General features: G+C 36.0%; 1 protein-coding gene across 2 annotated transcripts in view; it reads left to right on the forward strand.

The window, feature by feature from the left end:
• The window catches only part of NALCN (sodium leak channel, non-selective), a 502,028-nt gene that overhangs the window by 84,227 nt on the left and 394,996 nt on the right, over positions 1-22,805 (forward strand). For both annotated transcript variants that reach the window (XM_027854084.1, XM_027854085.1), the window contains exon 6: positions 17,747-17,901. In XM_027854084.1, coding sequence (XP_027709885.1) covers positions 17,747-17,901 — 155 coding nt within the window. The remainder of the gene's footprint in view (positions 1-17,746; positions 17,902-22,805) is intronic.

The raw sequence follows: 22,805 nt of genomic DNA on the forward strand, positions 1-22,805 counted from the left end.
GTATGCTAGTGAGCAGATAATTAAAGCCTTTTGAAAAATGATTGCTCTGGAGAATTCAGAAGACTCATTTTGAAATATGGAAACTATTAAGGCAGAAATTTTACATAATTCAAAAATCTCTGCCAACCTAGGGCATATAGGAAGTGAAAGGAGAAAAGTGCATGAAAGCAACAGGGAAGACATATCAAAGAAATTGCTTCTCTGGATATTATGAAAAAACAAAAGCAAATTAGTTCAGTATCACATATTTCTTTTGGAATGGAAGAGAATTTTTTTTTTTGTTGTTATTCTACTGGTCACAAAGTTCCATGATTCATTAGCTGGATTTGTTTTTCTATAGAAACAGAAATGGTTGACCTTTACTTTCTTCACTGTAATTTGAAGTCATGTGTAGCAATACTGGTGATTGAAATAGTGCTCCTCCTCTGTTTCCACCAGTTCAGTACATATGTTGATGGAGCTACAATCTCATGGGTACACTCCCCAACAGGACAGATTGCACTCTCCTTATGTCTTCTCTGAAAACTTGAAGCTTAGCTTCATCCTGTGAATTTTCCATAGTGGATTAAAGTGTGTGCGTGTGTACACGTGAATGTGTATATGTGTGTGTTACTTGAATAAATTTTCCCATCTCCTTCCCTAGCTGAATATAGTCATAGAGGAGTTATATGCTCATATATTCAGAGGAAGATAAGCGGGGCAGAGAAAGGGGAGTTGTATGAAGTATCCTCACCTGTTCTTCTGTATGGCAGTATCAGGGATGTTCACTTATCATTTACAAAGCCTATTCCAACCTTCAGGTTAGAGAACAGGCTTTTCATACATGTAGTTTAAAAATTGGATGGTAGTGACAGAGGGTTAGGATTTATGGTTTTAGAATTTACTTTCATAGGATCTCCTGTTTCTGTGACTTGGTACAGGTTACCCTCATGCCTGGAATACCATCCCTTATCACCTCTGTCCCCCTTAGATTCCCTAGTTACCTTTAAGGCTCAGTTCAGTCACTACCTCTATCATGAGGTCTTTCCTGATCTCCTCAGTAGCTAGTGCATTCTTCAACCCTGAGAATTACCTTATCCAGGAGATACCCAAAGATTTAGAAGCTTTGCTATCTTTCTGGAGATAACCAGTATTTGCTTTGTATTTATACATGTATATTTTACCTCTATTAATAGAATGAATAGCCCCCTATCTGGGAGCTGTTTTAATTTTGACCTCTATACAATGCCTGGAATATTAAAAGGAACTTATTTGATTGATGAGATGTTTTGCAACAGTCATCTGGCATAAAGGGATCTCTTCTGGGAGGATGTATATTCCCCTATTGACTCTTGCTTTCTACAACTGGATTCAGTATCATATTTCCCCAGTGCAGGTACAGCTGTCAATAAGTTAATTCTTTGTCTAGAGACTCAGTTTATGACTAATGACCATGGGTCAACCAGAGAAATCAGGGAAAACAAGCTCTTAATGAGTTTGGATGCCAAGAATAATATGTAAGTATTGTGTATTAACTCATTAAGACCAAAGTAAATCTTTAAGGCTAAAATCTGTTGAGACTAAGTTGGCTCGAAATGTAACATAAAAATATATTACTCTTAGTATAATATCATCATTTTCATAGTCATAAATCCTTATATAAATCACTTCTATACTATAAGTAAACTTGTAAGTCCCCCTTACTTTGTCCATAAGTGTTTGTGATACAGAAAAAGATCCCAGTTTCTCAGTAAACCAATTCATTATTTTAGAGTTTTACAACATTTAGCAACTTCTTTCACAGAGCCAATAAGATTTTATGACTTTGTCCAAGTAAAAGGTCCCTGGCAAGTTTATAGAAAAAGATATTTTAACAAGATCTTTTTTGTGCCTTTCTTAAAAAGTAAATAATTATTATTCTTCCTTTACAAGTGAGATACACCCAATTAAATACTTGATATGTCTGAACATTGTAACAGCCTCTAATAACTTAATAATTTCACAGCATCCAGATCAAAAGATCAAAACTCCTCAAAAGAGGAGCTAATTTACTACTGATAGAATTGTATCATTCTCTTAACAGCATTTCTTATTCAATGGTGTCCCAAAATTCACCATTCAAGAAAATTTAGAAACATAATAATAACATAAACAACTTTATGGATTTAAAACATGAAACAAAACTTATAACCAGTCAAATTACATCAATTCAGTTGAATGCATCTCCAGATTATCTTACATAGAAAATCATTTAAATTTTGGCATTTTATACTTATTTCATTCAAGGCGAACATAGAGTAATTTTGATCCAATTAGACTTTTAACAAAACTTATTTTTTTTTAGTTTCTAAACATAATGACTTCATGCCACAAATTAAATGTATTTTCCATTAAGTTTGATCTACTTGTAGAGGGTCAAAGATCACAATCATCCTAATAGAATATGTCTCCGTTTGAGGAGACTATAATAAACTCAATCACATTTGGATCTGTCTTTACAAATGGTATCATACAGAACCTCAATTTTCCCTAGGGTCATTTACTTCCAGTACTTCAAATTATATGTCCCACTACTTTCATTTAGTCTGCTGCCCAAGATTTAATATGGCTGTCTTATATTCTCAGGCCCCTCTTTTAAGGTCCATGAAGATTTTATGAAACAGAAATTGCAAATGTAACTTCTGTTCATTAGCGATGAAATTATGAATGCAAGTTCCTCACATAAAGACTAAAATATACACTTTAAATGGTTCTTCAAGAATAGAATTTTGGTATGTTATCCTCAAATAATTCTATGTTCCAAATTTATTTCTATATTTTGCATTTGCTAAATGTTGTAACTGAATAGAATACTGTCAGTTTTTGAATTATATTCCATGGTTCCAGGTATTTTTCCATATCATAAAGAATAATCAAACAGATTAAATAAGATTCAGAGATTCTGCACAAAACGTGGGATTTTTGAGTTGGAGATGGAAGAGAATCTAGAAGTCAGAGTTCAGCCCCAGTGTTTTATGGATGAAGAAACTGAGTCTCAGAGTTGTGTCTATGTGCCCAAGGTCACATAGGTGGCAGATCCAGAATTTGAAACAAAGTCCTATGATATCAAATCTCAAATCTAGTGTTCATTATGCTACACTAATGCTGCGTTCCATTCTGCTTCTATTTAGTTCATCAAAAAACAATATCAGATTGAAATCAGTTATGAAATTGACCACCTGAATTTGAATCATACTTGAAGGGAAAAAAATGCTCTGGACTTTAGTAAATAACATGGTACAACTAACATGCAACTCTGCCTTTCCTTTCACACCTGAAGAGAAATTGAACATTTTTTATTTTCTTACAAAATTTTCCAAATTGACTTACCCTTTGGAGGAACTTGATGAGAGCCCTATAATCTGTATTTCACATAAGGAAGCTGTATATAATACAACATCTCTTTTTTGGAGGTGAATGCCAGATGGGAATTACTAGTTCCATTTACTTCTACAATATGCTGCACATCATTTATAAATTATGTAACATGTGTAGTAAGGTTGCTTAGTAATCCCATGCTGCATGGAAGCTGTAGACATGACTGATGACAGATACATAGATATTGACTAATAACATGAAGAGGTGTGAGTGGTCTATCTCTGTCTTTCTGTATCTCCATCTCTGTGGCTCATTTTTCCCCACCCAGTCTTTTCTAGAAATATCAGAATCTGGCTTATGTTTAACTCTTTGAAGAAAAAGTAAAGAGTCCTCAATTCTTATGCAAACACTAGGGCTAATTCTACATTAAATATAGGACAGGCTTAATATTACCTTAAAAAATGTGAAACACTAATAACTTGTACCTGAACCCTTGAGCATTCAAAACAACTTCTCTTTATTCTCCAGTGGGTTTCCATATTCATGAAGGACTTTTTCTGGGATCTTGAGTTATAGTACTAAACCAAGATAGACTTCCTCACAAATGAAAAGCCTGCATAGTTCATGCAGGGTAGAACATGCAGTTCTATCAGTGAAAAATAAGATCCAAGTTTCCTCTTTTCTGTGATGGCCTATATTATTTCTTAGCTTTATTATCTTTGTTGTGGACTTCTTTTTTGGTTCAGAAACTTTGAGTTGTCCAGGACGTCCTCCATTGCTTCATTGCTGTTGACAATAGGAAAGCCTCTGATCACTGCCCTCTCAGAAGCTACATGGTTTCCTCTTATCCTAGGTCTACATCGTTCCCAAAGGAGCCTCACAGGTGTTCAAGTTTTCTCTCAAAGGAACCAAGTCCAAGTTTCTCTGTGCTCTGTGATTTGTCTCTCAGTTTTTGGTCTGTCTGTATCTATGTCTATCGATTTTTAAGTCCAAATGTGTATCATAATTTATGGCTAGCTGTGACTTAATTGTTCCCAAATGTGGTATCAGTAGGGATTTTTCTACCTTGTATAGGGAAAGACCTTCAATGCTAGAACAAATCTCTTTTTTTTGTTTATAATTTATTTTTTATTTTATTTAGTTTTAAACATTCACATCCACAAGATTTTGAGTTCCAAGTTTTCTCCCCATCTCATACCTTCTCCAACCCCAAGACAACATGCATTCTGAATACCCTTTCCCCTAATCTGCCCTCTCTTCTATCTCACCCCCTTCTCTTATCCCCTTTCTCTTCTATTTTCCTGTAGGGCAGGATAGATTTCTATACTCCATTGCCTGTATATCTTATGTCCCAGTTGCACGTGAAAACAATTTTTAACATTTGTTTTTAAAACTTTGGGTTCCAAATTTTCTCCCTTCCTCCCTCCCCAACCACCCTCATTGAGAAGGTAAGCAACTTGATGCAGGTTATACTTGTGTAGTCATGCAAAATACTTCCATGGTAGTCATGCTGTGGAAAACTAACTATATTTCTCCTCATCGTATCCCACCTCCCATTTATTCTATTCTTTCTTTTGACCCTGTCCCTCCGCAGAAGTGTTTGCTTCTCTGTTGTGTTTTGTTACCTCTTTCTGGTGGTTCCTCCTATTGGTTCTAATTCTTACTTAAAACATCACTAATGTGATAATATGTTTAATAGGAATGTATATGTATAGCCTGTATCAGATTGTGTGCCATCTTGGGGAGAGAGGTGGGGAAGGATGGGGAGAAAAATTTAAAACTCATAAGCTTATGGAAGAGATTGTTGATAATTCAAAAGAAATTAATAAAAAAATGAAAAAAAGAAGTGTTTGCTTCTGATTAACCCCTCCCCCAAACTGTCCTCCCTTCTATCATCCCCCTGCTCTCTTATCCCCTTCCCCCTAGCTTTCCATACCCAATTGAGTGTATATGTTATTCCCTCCTTAAGCCAAATCGGATGAGAATAAGATTCATTCATTCCCTCTCACCTTCCCCCCTTCCCCTCCACTATAAAAGTCTTTTCTTGTCTGTTTTATGTGAGATAATTTACCCCATTCTACCTCTCCCTTTCTCCTTCTCCCAGTATAATCCTCTCTCACCCTTTAATTTTATTCTCCAGATATCACACATTCATCTTCAACTCACCCTGTGCTCTCTATCTATCAATCTAACTATACATATAATTTTTTTCCCTCCAACTACCCTAATACTCATGAGTTGCAAATACCATCTTTCCATGTAGGAATGTAAACAGTTGAAGTCCCTTATGATTTCTCTTTCCTGTTTACTTCTTCATGCTTCTTTTGAGTCTTGTATTTGAAAGTCAAATTTTCTTTTCAACTCTGGTCTTTTCATCAAGAATGTTTGAAAGTCCTCTATTTCGCTCAATGTCCATTTTTTCCGCTGAAGGATTATACTCAATTTTGCTGGGTAGGTAATTCTTGGCTGTAATCCCATCTCCTCTGCCCTGTAGAATATCATATTCCAAGCCCTGCAGTCCCTTAATGTAGAAGCTGCTAAATCTTGTGTTATCTTGATTTTGTTTCCACAATACTTGAATTGTTTTTTTTCTGGCTGCTAGCAATATTTTCTCCTTGACATGGGAACTCTGGAATTTGTCTAAAATATGCCTAGAAATTTTCCTTTGGGGATTTCTTTCAGGAGGTGATCAGTGGATTCTTTCAATTTCTATTTGAACCTTTGGTTCTAGAATATCAGGGCAGTTTTCCTTGATCATTTCTTGAAAGATGATGTCTAGGCTCTTTTTTTGATCATGGCTTTCAGATAGTCCAGTAATTTTTACATTCTCTCTCCTGGATCTATTTTCCAGGTCAGTTGTTTTTCCAAAGAGATATTTCACATTGTTTTCTATTTTTTCATTCTTTTGGATTTGTTTAACAGTGTCTTGATTTCTCATGCAGTCACTAGCTTCCAATTGCTCCATTCTAATTTTTAAGGAAGTATTTTCTTCAGTGAGCTTTTGGACTTCCTTTTCCATTTGGCCAGTTTTGCTTTTTGGACTTCTTTTGCCATTTGGATTAGACTATTTTTAAGGTCTTATTTTTTTCAGGATTTTTTGGGGGGTCTCCTTTAGCAAGCTCTTGACTTATTTTCCATGATTTTCTTGCATCACTCTCATTTCTCTTCCCAATTTTTCCTCTACTTCTCTACCTTGATTTTCAAAATCCTTTTTGAGCTCTTCCATGACCTAAGACCAATTCATATTTTTCTTGGAGGCTTTGGATGTAGGAGCTTTGACTTTGTTGTCTACTTCTGGTTGTATGTTTTGATCTTCTTTGTCACCAAAGAAAGATTCTATGGTCTGACTTTTTTGCATAGTTTGCTCATGATCCCAGCCAATTACTTGAGTTTTAAACTCTTTGTTAAGGTAGGAGTCTGCTTCCAATGTGGAGAATGTACTGTCCCAAGCTTCGGGGGTTTTGTGCAGCTGTTTTCAAAGATACTTCTAGGAACCTGTAAGTTTTCAGTTCTTTAGAGGTAGTATGATCAAGGGTGAGGTGTTTACTCCTTTCCTGGCCTGTGCTCTGGTCTATTAGTGACCACAAGCACTCTTTTCTGTCTTGGAACTGTGAGGAGGATTCCCTCTCTACCACCATTACAAGCTCTGTTATGCCAATGCTCCTCCTCACCCTAGGACTGCCACCCAGAACTGTGACCCAGATCCAAGCACAGGCAAAGCAAGAGAATTGTGCTTCAGCACCGGCAACTACAATCCCCCTCTGATCAGCTGCTCAATTCCTCAGTCTGTGGGCAGGAAGCTCAGGAAGCAGCCGCTGCCCCAGGTTTGCACCAGTACGGGGGCTGGGACCAAGCTTCTCTCTTATGTAGGTCACAGATTTTTCCTACTGACCTTCTAAGTTGTCTTTGGCATTTGTGAGTTGAGAAGTCTGGAAACCACCACAGATGCCTGTGATTCAATCCTCTGAAGTCTGGTCCAGGTTCGATGAGGCCTGTTTTGTTTGTGTGCCCAAGCTGAACCGTGTGTCTCTACCACTCTGGCGTGATAGACCTTTCTAATCAGCCATCTAGGTTGTCTTGGCCTGGAAATTTGTTTCACTCTGTCTTTTTGTGGGTTCTGCTGCTCTAGAATTTGTTTAGAGCCATTTTTACAGGTATTTGGAGGGGTTTGGGGTAGAACTCAAGCAAGTCACTGCTTTTACTCTGCCATCTTGCTTCCACCCCTGAACAAATCTTTCATCACAAGGTAGCAGTGGATGCTCAAGACACTGTCTATGTATTACAAATTCAAAATGGTTCTCAATCTTGCATGGGACCCTTCTACTTTCTCAGAGAAAGGGGTGAGAGAAAGGATAAAGGAACTGCAGTTATTCCTTCCACTTCATGGGGGTCAGGGGCATGGCGCCTCTATGATCTGGAAAATTTGTGTAAAATTTTTTTGGTCCTATATTTGTATCAGAGAAGAAGTATGAATTATTATGTTATTAAAATATAAAATATGTTGATATTATATAATAGTATACATATATTTTATGCATTTCTGAGTTTCTAAACTTTTTCAGTGTCATCTGTTGATCTTTGTATGTTATCTTTGGCTTCCTCAAAACTCCCCCAAATTTCCCATTTAATTTCTTATGCTGACCTGTGATATATTGAAACTGCGATGGGAAGTTTCCACATCCATGATGTGGAAGGTATAACTGTATATCCATGTTGACATTGTTCCTATAAATTAAGCCAGAAAATATGAAGAAGTACCTCATAAAAAATTTTGTGGAGGATTAAAAAAAGGCATTGATTGGGGTTGTGTGTCATAAGAAGTCATGGATAAGTTTTGATCTTTACTAGTGGAGGACATAGTCATACTGGTAGAGTAACAGTGTGCCATACTGGTTAAAGTACTAGAGATGGAGTCAGGAAGACAACCTACATTTACAAATTATGTTACGCCTGCCAAGTTGTTTAACCTCTCTCAATATATTTCCTCAACTTTCTAAAATGGGAATAGTAATAACACTTCATTTCACAGAGTTGTTGCAAAAATCAAATGAGATAATGTGAATATAAATTACTTTGCAAAACTTAAAATTCTAGTTAATGATACCTCATTATTAATTTCATTAAGGTCGCACATTCATTAAAATATAGGACCATATTTTTTAGACATTATTTTAATTTCAGGGGCTTGTGTTTAATGCCTAATGCCTTCAGGTTATGTGTGTAATTAATCATTTCATAAATAAATCTCCAATAAGAATTTAATAAGTATTTTGATTATGATGAAGGTGGTAACATGCAAACCTTATATCAGAAAAGCCAGAAAACAAGACGATAGCAGAACTGATGCAATTTAGATTAAAAAATGCTATTTTACATTTCTTTGTCTTTATCATAATAGTGAATTGGATTTTTTGAATGACATTCAAGTGAAACTTATTAATGTTAGGAAGAGGATGGAGGATAAAGGGACATTTTTGAGGGGGAGGTAGCTAAAATAGGACAGTATAAACATCAATAAATAATATCAAAACAAAAATTAGATAAAAATAAAATCAGGAAGAGTAAAATAAAGTATAACTATCAAATAATAAAAATGCCCAACTAATTTACTGCTGCTCTTGAAATAAGATATTCTTTGAATATTTTAAAAAGCCATATTACTTTTCCCAAATATATAATCCTGTAATATGCATTAGCAGTCAGGGGTTGGGAACCTGCAGCCTCGAGGCCACATGTGGCCCTTTAGATCCTCAAGTGTGGCCTTTTGACTGAATCCAAACTTTACAGAACAAAACCCCTTAATAAAAGGATTTGTTCTGTGAAACTTGGACTCTGCTAAAAGACTGCACCCAAAGACCTAGAAGGCCACATGTGGCCTCGAGGCTGCAGGTTCCCTACCCCTGCTAGCTCTTTATCACATATTATTGTATCAAATTGGCCAATATACAGCAATTCAATGAAAAATATTAATTGGGGACCTAATATATTCAAATGGGCACCAAATTCATCTTCCTGAATTCAAATCTGGCCTCTAGCTGTGTGATGCTGTGCAAGTCACATAACCCTGTTTACCTCAGTTTCCTCATCTGTAAAATGAGTTAGAGAAGGAAATTACAAACCAACCGCTCCAGTATTTTTACCAAGAAAACTCTAAATGGGGTCTTGAAGAGTCAGACACAACTGAAAAATTACTGGACAACAACAATGGTATACTTAAAATTTTAGTTCTAGGAACTTAATTAAATACAATGATGTATTAGATATGGTCCCTTGCTTTCAAGAAACTTATACTGTTGGAGGGATAATATACTTAGAACTCAAAGAGGTCTGAGAGACCATCAACTCCTACCCCATCATGTTATTCTTGAGGAAACTGAGGCCCAGAGAGATGTAGTGACTCAGGTCATACAAGTTAGTAAGTGTCTAGAGCAGCATTCAAACGCAGGTCTTTCTGACTTCAAGTCCAGCACTTTATCTACCTACAGGGAAGAAGACACTGAAAAATAAATGATAATGTCAATTAAAATGTGATAAATTCCCATGAGAGATAGAAGTAAAGGGACAGGAGAATTCTGAGAAAAGAGAGAATTTCTGGCTTGGATTTAAAAAGCCTTCATAGAGAAGCTGGCATTTGAGCTCCATTTTTTTGGAGGATAGGTAGAATTCCACTGGGCAGTGGCTTAAGAAGGAAAGTATTCAGGGACTGAGGGTCTTTAAGAAGAAAAATGGTGACCATTTCTGTTTGACTCAATTATAAATTAAATTGCAGAAGAGAAGTGTGAAAGAAGAATGAAAAAGCAGGATGCAATGAGATTGTGCAACGCCAAACAAAGACATTTGAATTTCGTTTTAGGAATCACATGAAGACTAACAAATGAGGTGATCAGAAGACAAATATGGTTGTGGGATATATAATTGACTCAAGGTGAAGATACTAGTTAGGAAGCTATTACATGAGAGATAATGAAAGCATAGACTAGATGCTGATAGGTAAAACACTAAGGAGGGAACAGACAGTAGGGATCATAAGATTTAAAAGTGGAAGAGAAGTTAAAGGTCATCCTAGTACAATCCTTTCATATTACACTTTAAAGGTCACCTAGACTAGTCCTATCATATTACAGATGAGTCATCTGAGGTCTAGAAATTTTAAGTGACTTGTCCGTCTACATGAAGCTTTTCCTAATCTCCCCAGGTGCTAGTGCCTTCCTCTAAAAAAATTGCCTTTGTATTTATTTTGTTTATGCTTACATATGTCCATATTAGAAAGTAAGCTCCATGAGGTTAGGGGGTATTTTGTTTTTGTCATTTTATCTCCAGGATCTAGCATGGTGTCTGGCACATAGTAGACTCTCAGTAAATGTTTGTTGATTGATTATCCAAGGTAACACAGATAACAAGTAGCAGAGCTGAGATCTTAAGAAATAGAATTTACAGATCATGAATTGGACGTGAAGGGAAAGTCAGAGCAAAGAGTAGAAGATAACAATGTTTAGTTTAATATTCATCTAGGAGTGTCATAGGAACAATAAATTTTCATGTGGTTACAGGTTTGAAGAGGGGATGCCGATGCACTGCAACTTAGTTGCTGCAAAAGTAGGACTTTGGAAGAGGAGGTAGAGGTGCATTAAAAGGAGAGATAGGGGCACCAAAGAGGAAGAAGAAAGACCCTAATGATTAAAGTTGACTAAACTAAAGTTTCCTTTCTAACGCCAGGACTGAAGCAAATTAATTTGCCTGGGCTCTCTCACTTAAGCAAAATCCATGAGAATGTCGCTGATTAACTTTTTAATAAAGAACAATGTAGAGACATGGGGACATGGCTATATCTTCAAACTTCACTTTTAGGCTGTCTAGGATGTAAGATACTCTATCCTGTTTTTCAATCATTTCTCCAGGATGAGATTGTACAACTTCCATTCCAATTTCTAAACCCTCTCACTGTCAGGAAACTCTTCTTTATCTCTAAATCCTTTTTCCTTAAGCTTAAGCTCTGTTCAGCTCTAGAAGGAGATAAGAGCAAAGCGGTGTACTCTCTTTAACCTGCCTATTTTTAAAGGTAGTTGTTAGATGTTTCATAACAGTATATCTTCTTCAGACTGAGTAATTTCAGTACCCTAAATCTTGTCCCTTAAGTCCTATACTGTTGTTAAACCACATCATTCCTGTTCTGAAAGTAGTACATAGCCTTAAGGTTAAGGATTTAAAAAAATAATTGTTCCTTGAACCCCTGTCAGGCACCACCACAACAAAACAATTGTGTTGGGAACCCCCAGGAAAATTGAATATATTCCTTAAAATATTCTTTTAGACAGATTCAGTAAGTGCTTATGATAACTACAATGATAAGGTTTGCCAACCAAAAGTTTTGAATTAAAATTTATAGAATGTAATTATAAAAACATAAAATTTATCCTACCAATAATTATAAAAACTCTGATATAAAATTATAAAACTAAGTATAAAATGATTATGAAAATTAAATGATTTACTTTTAATTCTTGCAGTGATTCAGCAAGATATTTTAAATTTATTTTACAAATTTTGTTGACTACAAACATTTTTAATTAAATAAATTATAACTTGAAAAAATGTTTAACATATAATAATCATAGGCAAATTTAATTTCTATATTGGATTTTTTTATTTGAACAAAGTTTTGTAATATTTGGCTTAATACCAAGTAAACACACTCTTAAATCTGGTTCTGCATTGAATTTATTCCTGCATTTTGATTTAAAACAACAATAAAATGAAAATAACCTTTTACACTTATATGTGGTAGAAATTGGTAAGATTATTTTACAAATTCTCTTGCTGAGAGATAGGAATTAATTTTTAAAAATTATTTTAGCTATATAACCAGTGGACAAAATGAATAACTAGTTATTATATTTATTTTTCTACTGACAGCTAGGGCTTGGAATTGAGAAGATTTGTCTTCCTGAGTTCAAATCCTGCCTGAGACACTTACTAGCTGTGTGACACTGGGCAAGTCACTTTATCATCTTTGTCTCAGTTACTCAGCTGTAAAATGAGCTGGAAAAGGAAATGGCAAACCAAGAAAACTCCAAATGGAGTCACAAAGAGTCAGACATGCAAATGAACAATAGGAATAATAAGCAATGTATTCAATGATAAATATGCTTAAAATTTAATGAATATATTGCTGAATTTTAACTAATGTTTATATTTAAACTAGTCTTTATAAGGAAATAATGCCTTTAGATGTGACTTTCTTCTTTTCCACCCCTGGCACACAGCTGTACTCTGACAGGAGCTACTGAATGACTGGTTAATGATGCCAACCAATTCACTTGAAAATCTACCAGATAGAAGAGTGGTAACATAAGTGGCACATAAGATCAGAAAACTACCCTAATAACACCAAATGAGAAGCAATATAAAGTTTGTTTCTGCGGAATGTTTGTGATGATCCGTAATGGTTTCAAAATGGCTCATAATGCCCGTGCCCAGAGATCATGGTTTTCAAATGGACTGACATTTGTGTTGCAAAAGTGTGAACATTCCTAATGTCTAGATCATGATTACATAGCTGATAACCTCTAATTGCAAGGGAACAGAAGGAAATGAGGGAACTACTCTGGTACAGTATACACAGAATGCAAATAAGGATATTCACATGTGTCTGACTATCCCTTGGGAATTAGTTTGAATGTTGATTTTTTCTGGCATTTGGGAGATAATTTGATGACAGTTTAAGAAAATGCAAAAATGTGATGTGCTGAGTCAGAAGCAGAGTTTGAAGTAACCAGGGCTTGAACATCAAAATCATTATGTAATTGATCTTGATCATTTCGAAGCACTGCAGAAAGAAATATATAATGCTTCAAACATGCATGTGCTTTCTTTACAGAGGAAAACATATTTGAAATATAATTTGGCAATTCTTCATTGCTTAATGCATCATTAAAGAACTTTTATTATGAACCCCCAAATGAGAACAATGTTTCTTGGAGTCAAGAAGATCTGAGTTCAAATCTAGCTCAAGATGCTTGCTAGCAATATAACTTTGGGCAAGTCACTTAACTTCCTTTTGCCTCAGTTTCCTCTACTATGAAGTAGGGCTAAAAATAGCACCTTCTTCCCAGGTTTGTTGTGAAAGTCAAACAAAAATGTTTGCAAAGTTCTTAGCAGAGTGAGTAGAATTCCTGGCTCATAGTAGACACTACATAAATGCTAGTTGTTGTTATTATGTGGATATATTCAATTCCTGCCCCATTTAATCCTCACCACAATCCCATGAGGAAGGTAATTCAAGTAGTATCTGTCTGACAGATGTGTAACTGCGCAGTCACTGTGGTAAATGGAAGAGAGTGACGGATTTGGAAGCAGGAGCCTTGGTTTCAAATCTTGGTTCTGGAACTTATTACATATGTGATGTCATTAAGTTATTCTGCCTCTGTGGCCTGCATTCTCTCAGCTACAAAATGAAAGGTTTGGACTAGATGAACTCTAACATGTCTTTTAGTTCTAAATTTATGATCCTGTGAACTTGAGCTTCATAGTGTAACCCCTCAATTCAAAGGTCATTTACATAAGACTCTCTTCATTGGTGGAAACTGATTACTAAGCATTCTGTGTCTTTGTGAGGGATGGAGTTGGCAGTAGCTTGGGAGAAGTGAAATCCTGGTCTTCTAGACATGTGGTTGTAGATTCTCTTTGGATCTTTGAAAGGAGAGAGAAACTTGAAGGAAGTTAACATGTAGAGCAGATAGTACCTCAGTCATTTGCCTAATCCCTACTTATTACAGTAAAGACTTTGAGAAATTTCCCCTTGGGTGAGATCTAAATCCTCTTCTCTCCTCTCCTGGCTTCTGTCCCCTCAGCTCACCTCTCCCCTCCCCGGGACAGCTCATTCACTCTGTATATTGTCTGGTATAATCTCATCCCTATACCTTTTCTGATTTCTGTTTGCTGTTAACTTTGTTAAATTAATTTATTTGCTAGTCTCCACTTGTGGTCTTTGTGCTACTGGCATTTAATGAGAAACCAGTCAAGTCTTGGTTACATAGCTTGTGACATTCCTTCCCTGTTAAGTAATAGAGAGCAGGAGTTAAGTTTGATCTGTACACTATGTTCTCTTGGTTATCTTGTGAATTTCTTCTCTGAATGTATCCCGGATTTTGGACATTTTTGCTATGGTTTGTATTGTAATTGATCAATGATTCTGGTCCCACTTTGTGGTTGGAACTATTCTGTATCATGCCTCCCCCCCCCCATAGGTTATAAATTGCCCAAACCTCTTTTCTTTGTCTCTGACCTTAGTTCAGTTACCCTGGCTCCCTGGAGGCCTGGGCTGGGGTTAGGTCTCTTGTTAGCTGTTAACCTTTATCTGTTAACTTTTACCATCATATAGTGGATTTACCTCCAGATGCTCTTCCTGTCTGGTGTTTAATATAATATTTTACCAGGTGTGGTCATCAGTGTGCCCAGAGGCAACATTGACCACAGAGAAGAAATGTTGCCCTGAAGTCATTGTCTTTTTGAGTTGTCACATTTCCCAGAAATAGAAACACTGGACCTGGGATATGTAGAAGGCCCAGAATGAGACAAGGATAAAGTCCTCTCCCTGCCCCCAGTTGACTTAATTTGTTATTTCCACCCCTAGCTGAACTCTCATTGTGTCCTTGAGAGTTGAACCAGCTACAAGATAGGTGCCAGTCTGTCTGCACCAGACTGATAAACTGTTTGTGCAGCTGGGACCCTTGTGGATAAGCAGACCATCACATCTTCATAGTCTCGCTGTTGTTATTGTTGTCGTTGTTTGTCCTTCATTCTCAAAGAGGACCATGACATCAGGGAGGGGATGCCATGACATGCAAGTGAATTGGATTTAAGTGAGGCAAGGCTGTGCAAAATCACCGGCCTCGCTTTCTCCTCTGGAGTCATCTGGGTCCAGTGGTAAGATATAGATCAGGATAACTGGAGATGGCCCTCCACAGTTTAGCAGTTTCCAAGGGAAAATAATGTGGCTTTTGCCATCTTACTTATTCATGCTCCCCTTCCCTTTCTCTCCCTTTCTTCTCCCCTTTGGGAGGGGACTAGTCCTTTCCCCTCTTCTATTGCTCATTTCCTCCTCCCATGTCCCTCCCATTTGGGAGGGGATTAACCTCTACTGCTTCCATGAAACTTCACTTTTTTGTAACTCATGAATATTCAAGTTTCTGGCTGTATTGTGAACTCCTTTGTACTTGGTATAAGGAGTTCCACATACATGTTCACTTCACTTGCTATAAAGCAAGTTACTACTCACATCTTGTGGAGTCATGACTTTTGATTAGCAACCTGAAAATTAATTCTCCCAGACTAATATTATTTAGGAGGCCAGATGTAATTCTATCCAATTCTATCCATGCTTCTCCAAAAAGAGCAGAGTAAGCAACCTGACAGGAATCAAAAGTCTTCCTTGGAGAAGAGTGGGCAAAAGTGACTAGAGATATCTGTTCATACCTCTCTGGAAGCCATATCTAGACAGACCCAAATGTACAAACATAATCTACATGGCCAACACACACACACACACACACACACACACACACACACACTCCCTGCATGAGCGAGTGATTGGCCCAAGATAACATAATCACAGTGTGGTGAAACTTTGATAAGAACCAAGATCTTTGAAAACCTTACTTAGTCCTCTTTCCACTGCTCTGTCTTCTGTAATCTATGCATTTGGTGACAATACTTAGTGGAAAGGATGTTGGACCTAGAGTCAAAGATCCTAGATTGCTATCTATGTAGTTTTGGGAAAGCAATTTAATCTTTGTGAGCTCAAATTTCTTTATCTATAAAAGGTGAGAGAAAAGAGGGAGTTAGCTTAGATAGCCTCTAAGATCCCTTCACATTCACCATCTCTAAGCAGTCCATTCAAGATCTCAACCCAATGGGTCCCTCTCTAAATCAAAGAATGAATATAGAAAAAAAATTATCATTACTGATTTATGACATTGATTATGATAGGATAGCTAGGTGGTACAATGAATAGAGTACTGGGCCTGGAATCAAGAAGACTCATCTTCCCGAGATCAAATCTAGCCTCAAATACTTAGTAGCCATGTGACCCTGGTCAAGTTACTTCACCTCTTTGCCTGAATTTCTTCATCTGTAAAATGAGGCCTAGAAGGAAATGGCAAACCACTCCAGTATCTTTGCCAAGAAAAATCCAAATGGGGTCGCAAAGAGCTGGGCACAACTGAAAAACAACTGAATAACAGAAAACATCTATCTATCTATCTATCTATCTATCTATCATCTATCTATCTATCTATCTATTTTATTTGTTCATTCATTTATTTGTTCATTCATTCATTCATTTATTTATTTATTCAGTTATTTATTTATTTACATTGTGGTTGTTGTTGTTGTTGTTGTTGTGAGGCAATTGGGGTTAAATGATTTGCCCAGGGTCACACAGCTAGCAAGTGTCAAATGGTGTGGTCTGAGACTAGATTTGAACTCAGGTCCTCCTGAGTCCAGGGCCAGTGCTCTATCCACTGTGCCACCTAGCTACCCCTCAAAAATTATTTATGAAGCACTCATTTAGCAACTACTGTATGCAAGGCACTAAAATCAACACTGAGGATTTGGGGGAAGTAGAGAGACTATATCTGTGATTTTATTGGTCTTTGTAGTTCCAAGGGAGGAAATTAAATTTACTAATTCAGATCAGTCCCTGTTCTGCATCTTGTTCCCTGAGACGTTGAAAGGTCGTGACTCGTCATTGCTCACACAGCCAGTATCTGCTGGAGGCTGGATTTGAACCCAGGGCTTCATGCTTCTGAGGCGGGCTCTCTAGCCTCTGTCATGTTACCTTTCATGGGAATACAATAACAAATGTGAGTTATTTGCCTTCAAGTAGCTTATAGTCTCCTTTCTTTGCTTAAATGTGTTAAGAATCATCAGAGGCATGATGATCCAATGCCTGGCATGTATTGTGTGTTTCATTTTACAGGACTCCCATTCAGGTTAACAATCCTTCCACTTGAAAATTCTTGTTTTGCTTGCTGGTATCTGACTTTCCCAGACTTTAAAACAGAAATTTAAGTTAAAAAGCACTTATTAAGTGCCTGCTGTGTGCTAGGCACACTATTAAGTGTCAGGGATACAAAAAAAAAACCCAAAACAATCCTTGCCCTAAAGGAGTTCACCATCTAATAGAACATGATAACACCTGTAGTCTATCATAAGGGCGACTATGAAAATGAATTAGATAATGTTTGAAAAACGCAATAGACCATGTGGTAGCTGTATACAAATCATTAATTTCAAATTCCACTCCATTTTCATTAGTCATTAATAAACAATAATTAAACTTAACTTTTAACATTTTTCATCCATTGGCCTTCGACATGTTATCTAACACTTCTCATGTATTTCTCCACAGAAATGTGACTTGGAATAATTTAGCTATCCCAGATACCCACTGCTCCAGAGAAATTGAAGAAGGTTATCAATGCCCACCAGGATTTAAATGCATGGACCTGGAAGATCTGGGACTTAGCAGGCAAGAGCTGGGCTACAGTGGCTTTAATGAGATAGGTCTGTCTTACTGGTAAAACACATTTTCAGTATCTGTTTAAAATGTTTATAAAGTGGGTAGAGTTAACATGTAAATGGTTTTCCATGTTAAATCTGAGTGCATTTCTCTTTTGATGAAAAAAAATCAAAATTCATGTAAAAAGTAGTTCATTTAATTATTTGAAATAGTGATATAAAGGTATGTTTACTTCAGTCTAGTCTTATAGATTAAATTTGTAAAATAACCTTAAAAAGGAAAAAAATAGAGAAATGTCTAATTTGGGTTTCTTTTCAATGTCCATTTGCAATAACACTGCGTAGAATAAATGATCATCTGTTTTGTTTCACTTGAATTCTAACCTTGGACAAATTTCCCTTGGGTAGATTAGCTGATATTTCATACATAATCTATTTTTATATTTTCAGTGCCACAGATTGATGACCATGTCATATTTTCTAAAATGACTTAGTTATGACTTAAATGAGGCACTAGTTATTGTCTAATAGCCTTCATAGCTTCTATTAGCAGGTGGATGTTGGTGCCCTACATAAGCCTTCTTAGAAGAGAACTTTCTACAGCATTGTGATGAGAATTTCGAATTTCAGTTTCTTTAAGAGAAAAGGAAAATACATATAAAATAGGATGGACATAGTAGAAAGATATAATTGAAATGAGCAAAAAGAAAAGCTTTATACAGTTTTTATAAGCCTACTGGAGCATAGCAGTTGTAGGTGTGATCAATCCTTCACTGTCTTCTCGAACCAAGTAGGAAAAAACTAAAGTGCTGTTAATAAATTGGTGTTATGTACAAAGTGCTATGCTAGGGGCTATGGAGAATAATTTGATATTCTTTGATATTCCTGAAACACCAAGAGAACAAGAGACAAGTCTCTCTTTTTTGAGATAGGTGTGGAGGTGTTGTGATCTGTGTTAGTAAAGTTGGCAACTGCCTTAATAAGTAAATGTAGCAAAATAAATGCACAAAAACATACATGTATGCATATATTGCATAGAAGGCAATGAATATATAATTGAATATGTTTACATATTGCTTGATATTCATTGTTATTGTCAGAAAACTAACACAACTATTTCAGTTTTATCAACTTTAATAATTTATTATATTAAATTGAATCATGCTAATTATATATAGATGTGCTTATTAAATGTTACAATAAATAACAAATGCTAACAGCTTTGAATGTTCTATGGTAATTGTACTTTTATAGAATTAACAGGACAATGGAAATAGTGTGTCTGATGTCAATGTGCAAAGAAAAAAACATTTATTTTGTAATTATACATACTATTATGTCTATCAGTCATTCAACAAAGGTTTATTAGGTACCTACTATATGCCAGGAACTCTTCTAGGTGGTGGCAATACATAGATAAAACTGAACCAGCACCTGCTTCTAAGGTCTTTATATTCTAACATAGTGTTTTAATACTGTGTTGGTCCAAATGTGATTTTAAAATTGTAAGAATAAGATTTTATAATCAATATTATTTTTAATTTTATATATACTATAAACTTTTTTAGATACTAATTAATCAATGTGGCATGGTTATAGTGAGGAAAGAATTGGATCATGTTCCAGTTTCAACTCTACCATTTATTATACTTCTTAAACCCTTGGGAAAATCCCTTAACTTCTCTGAGGCTCAGTTCCCCATTTTCTAAAATGGGGATATAAATTATTTTACTGTAAAATTCCTAGGTCTACTATAATGATGTAAAGTACTTTGTAACTATACAAATATAAGCCATTAGCATTATACCTCTCCATATAGGAGAATGATTTTAATGATGAAGTTGAAAATCAATATAATATACAGTTATAGATAATTGGTTTTTTTGGTACCCCTGAAATGCCATGGCAACAAAAGGAAGGCCTTAAATATGTTAGGTAGGTGGGAAAGGATTATGATATGTTTGTAAACTTGAATAGGGATTAGACCTATTATTTACGTGGTGTAAGAGATTCCTGGTTGAGCATACCCCTGATACTAAAGCAGGTTGGTATTTTCTCTGCAATTTATGTGCTTGGTTGCCTAAAGTACTGAGAAGTTAAATGACTTTTCCAGCATTGAATAGTCAGTATGTGGTAGAGACCAAACTTTAACCCCATGTCTTCCTAGTTCCAGAATTCATGCTCACCATTATAAGTTGTAGGCATAGGAAATATCCACATCAATGAAATAAATAATTGATCTTTTAAAATATCAAAGTATGAAGACAAGTATTGTTTAGGTATCTCTAGAACACCAAAGTAAATTATGTTACATATGTGTGTATATCGCTTATGCTTCAAAGTCTAATATACACTTACCCTATAGATTTACAAATGTATGTACGCATACCATGTGAAATTATGGTATATACAAATACTATTATATGGACATATAGATAATTTCTAACTTTTCAGATTTTGTTAATACTGGTCCCTTCACATATACCTAACACAATGGATAGCTTTCTCTTTGCATAGGTTTTGTATGAGTCCAAAGTATATAACCAAGTATATCATACTTGTATACAATAGTTTACAGACAAAAGTATACAAAAATATTGTGCATACAAGTGATTATATACCATTACTTATTTCTTTATTGTCTGGATTTATAGAGATAAATACACACATGAGACTTTTCTCTTGTTCCTTTTCCCCTGTATTTCAGAGATCACAAAGGGGACTAATTATCTCTAATGATAAACTTTTTTATTTTCGACCAATATATCATCATGCCTTGTTCATGACTATAGCAACATGTGTCTATGTAGTACAGGTACACACATGCATACACTCATATTATGTATGTAGGTATGTATATACATAAACATACTTATATATGTATATGCATATAGAGATATAAGCATGCATATTCATGTGCATATATATGTATGTATACACACGCATATACACACTTATCTACCTAAACCTGTATGTGCATGTATATAGGTACACATACATATATGTGTATATGTGTATATGTTTTTATAAATATATATCTAAACCTCTTCTCAAACATTCATGCATTCTGTTCCCTACTTAGATGTAATCTAAAAGTTCATTTTAAAGTTCAGTTTAATTTTGCAAATATTTAAGTACCATTTAATATCATGCTAGGTAATAGAGAGTTAAAAAAAATGATAAAAACTATGAGCTAGATTGAATGGTAAAGATGGATTAAGTGATCCTAAAAGGAAAAGATGTTTCTGAGTGATTGTGGAAAAAGAAATGGTTGGAATGGGAATGAGGAACAAAGAGAATGTCTACTCCTCTTTTGGCCCAATGATTTGGGAGGACATGAGAAAAGATGTACCCAGTACTGGAGCAGGTGGCGAGGGATGTGTTGTCTTCTGGAGATAGCACAAGAAGATGGAAAATGTAAAGGGTAGAAATGAAAGATAAAGGCGAGTTTGTTAATAAGGTAATAATGAGAATACCAGAAAGTTAAATAGAAGAAGACATTAGAGGGTAATTTAGATTATGAAGGATTATGGCTGAAATAAATAGCAGTAAGAATATGGGGAATGGTTTACCACCAGAGATGATATAGCAAGAGATGAAGGGGAAATAGCAGCTGGGAATTCAGCTACCATAGAATTGAGGAATGGTCAGTCATAAGGGGCACTTGCCCTCTACAGTCTTGTGGTGCCCAACACGGAATTAATGCAAGTCTTCTGAGACTGACTTCTCGTAGACCAGGATCTTTGATAGTTGTGAGACGCAGGTTGCTGATGAAGACTAGGAGAGTGTTAAGGTCCCTCTGGGCTAGACTGAGCCCACAGTTGGAAGGGAATGTGGTACACTCAAGGGAAATGCTACATGTGGTACATTCAGTTCTACATATCTGAGCCCACAGAAACAGAGGCCCCAAAGTACCTTATATCTACTGAAGTTCATATTGGAGGCGGCTTAGAGTCCCTTTTGGGCAGCCCATGTGATTTCTCCAGCCCTTAGCATCTAAGGTCTAAAATCATTTCAGGACACTCTAGAGCAGATATTCTGAAGCTCCCAACATCTGGAGGAATTTAAATCATGTTTTCCTATAGAAACAATGTTGAAAATAATGGATTGCATCCAAGACTAAGTCATACTCACACTCAAAAAAGAAATCTTTTAGCTCATTATGTAATTGAACTGAGAGGCAGCATAGCATTGTAGATAGAATGAAGCTTATGAGCTTTGTAACTGGGCAATTCATCATTCCTTTTTCCCTCAGTTTCTCATTTCTAATGGCCTCTAAAATCCCTTCCAGCCCTGAATTGGTAGTCGTGTGAAATATAGTTATTAATTACTCATCTGAACTCTGGCTGATTTGAACATGGGGTTTTAGGAAGAAGAAAGGAGAAGACACAAGCAAAAGGGGAAGAGAAAGAAGGAAATAATTTTCTGGTTCTTTCCTGGTACAGGACGAGTTCTAGGCAAAATTTCAAAATAAAGGAATTTTGGCTTCAATCTCATTTAGTATGCAAACTAATTGAGGGCAGAGATTATGTTTACTTTTTGTCTTCATATCCCAATCACCTAGTACCCAATACTTTGTACATAGTACGGACTTCAATGTTGTTGGGTTGAATTGAATTCTTTGATCTCCCCTTTTGTATTTTTCTCTGTTCAAGTTCTGCTGTCCTTTTACTGTGGTGCATAATGAAGTCATGGTCTTCTAAACCAGAGCTTCTTAAGCTTTTTCCACCCCTTCAGCACTTAGGGTCTTGACCCACAATTTAAGAAGTGCTGTATAAACCACCTTTTCTCTCCTGTATAATCCTAATTTGGAAGTTTAATTTGTACCTAACTGTTTTTCTCCAAGTATTCTTTACTTAGTCCCTTCTCCAAATCTAATCTCCTATTCCCAAAGGGTAGAAGACTCGAGAAAAAATTCCATCTTACTGACAAAATTGCATGAAAGTTTG

The sequence above is a fragment of the Vombatus ursinus genome, unplaced genomic scaffold (assembly GCF_900497805.2).
Source record: "Vombatus ursinus unplaced genomic scaffold, bare-nosed wombat genome assembly UNPS02010304.1, whole genome shotgun sequence".
Taxonomy (NCBI): Eukaryota; Metazoa; Chordata; class Mammalia; order Diprotodontia; family Vombatidae; genus Vombatus; species Vombatus ursinus.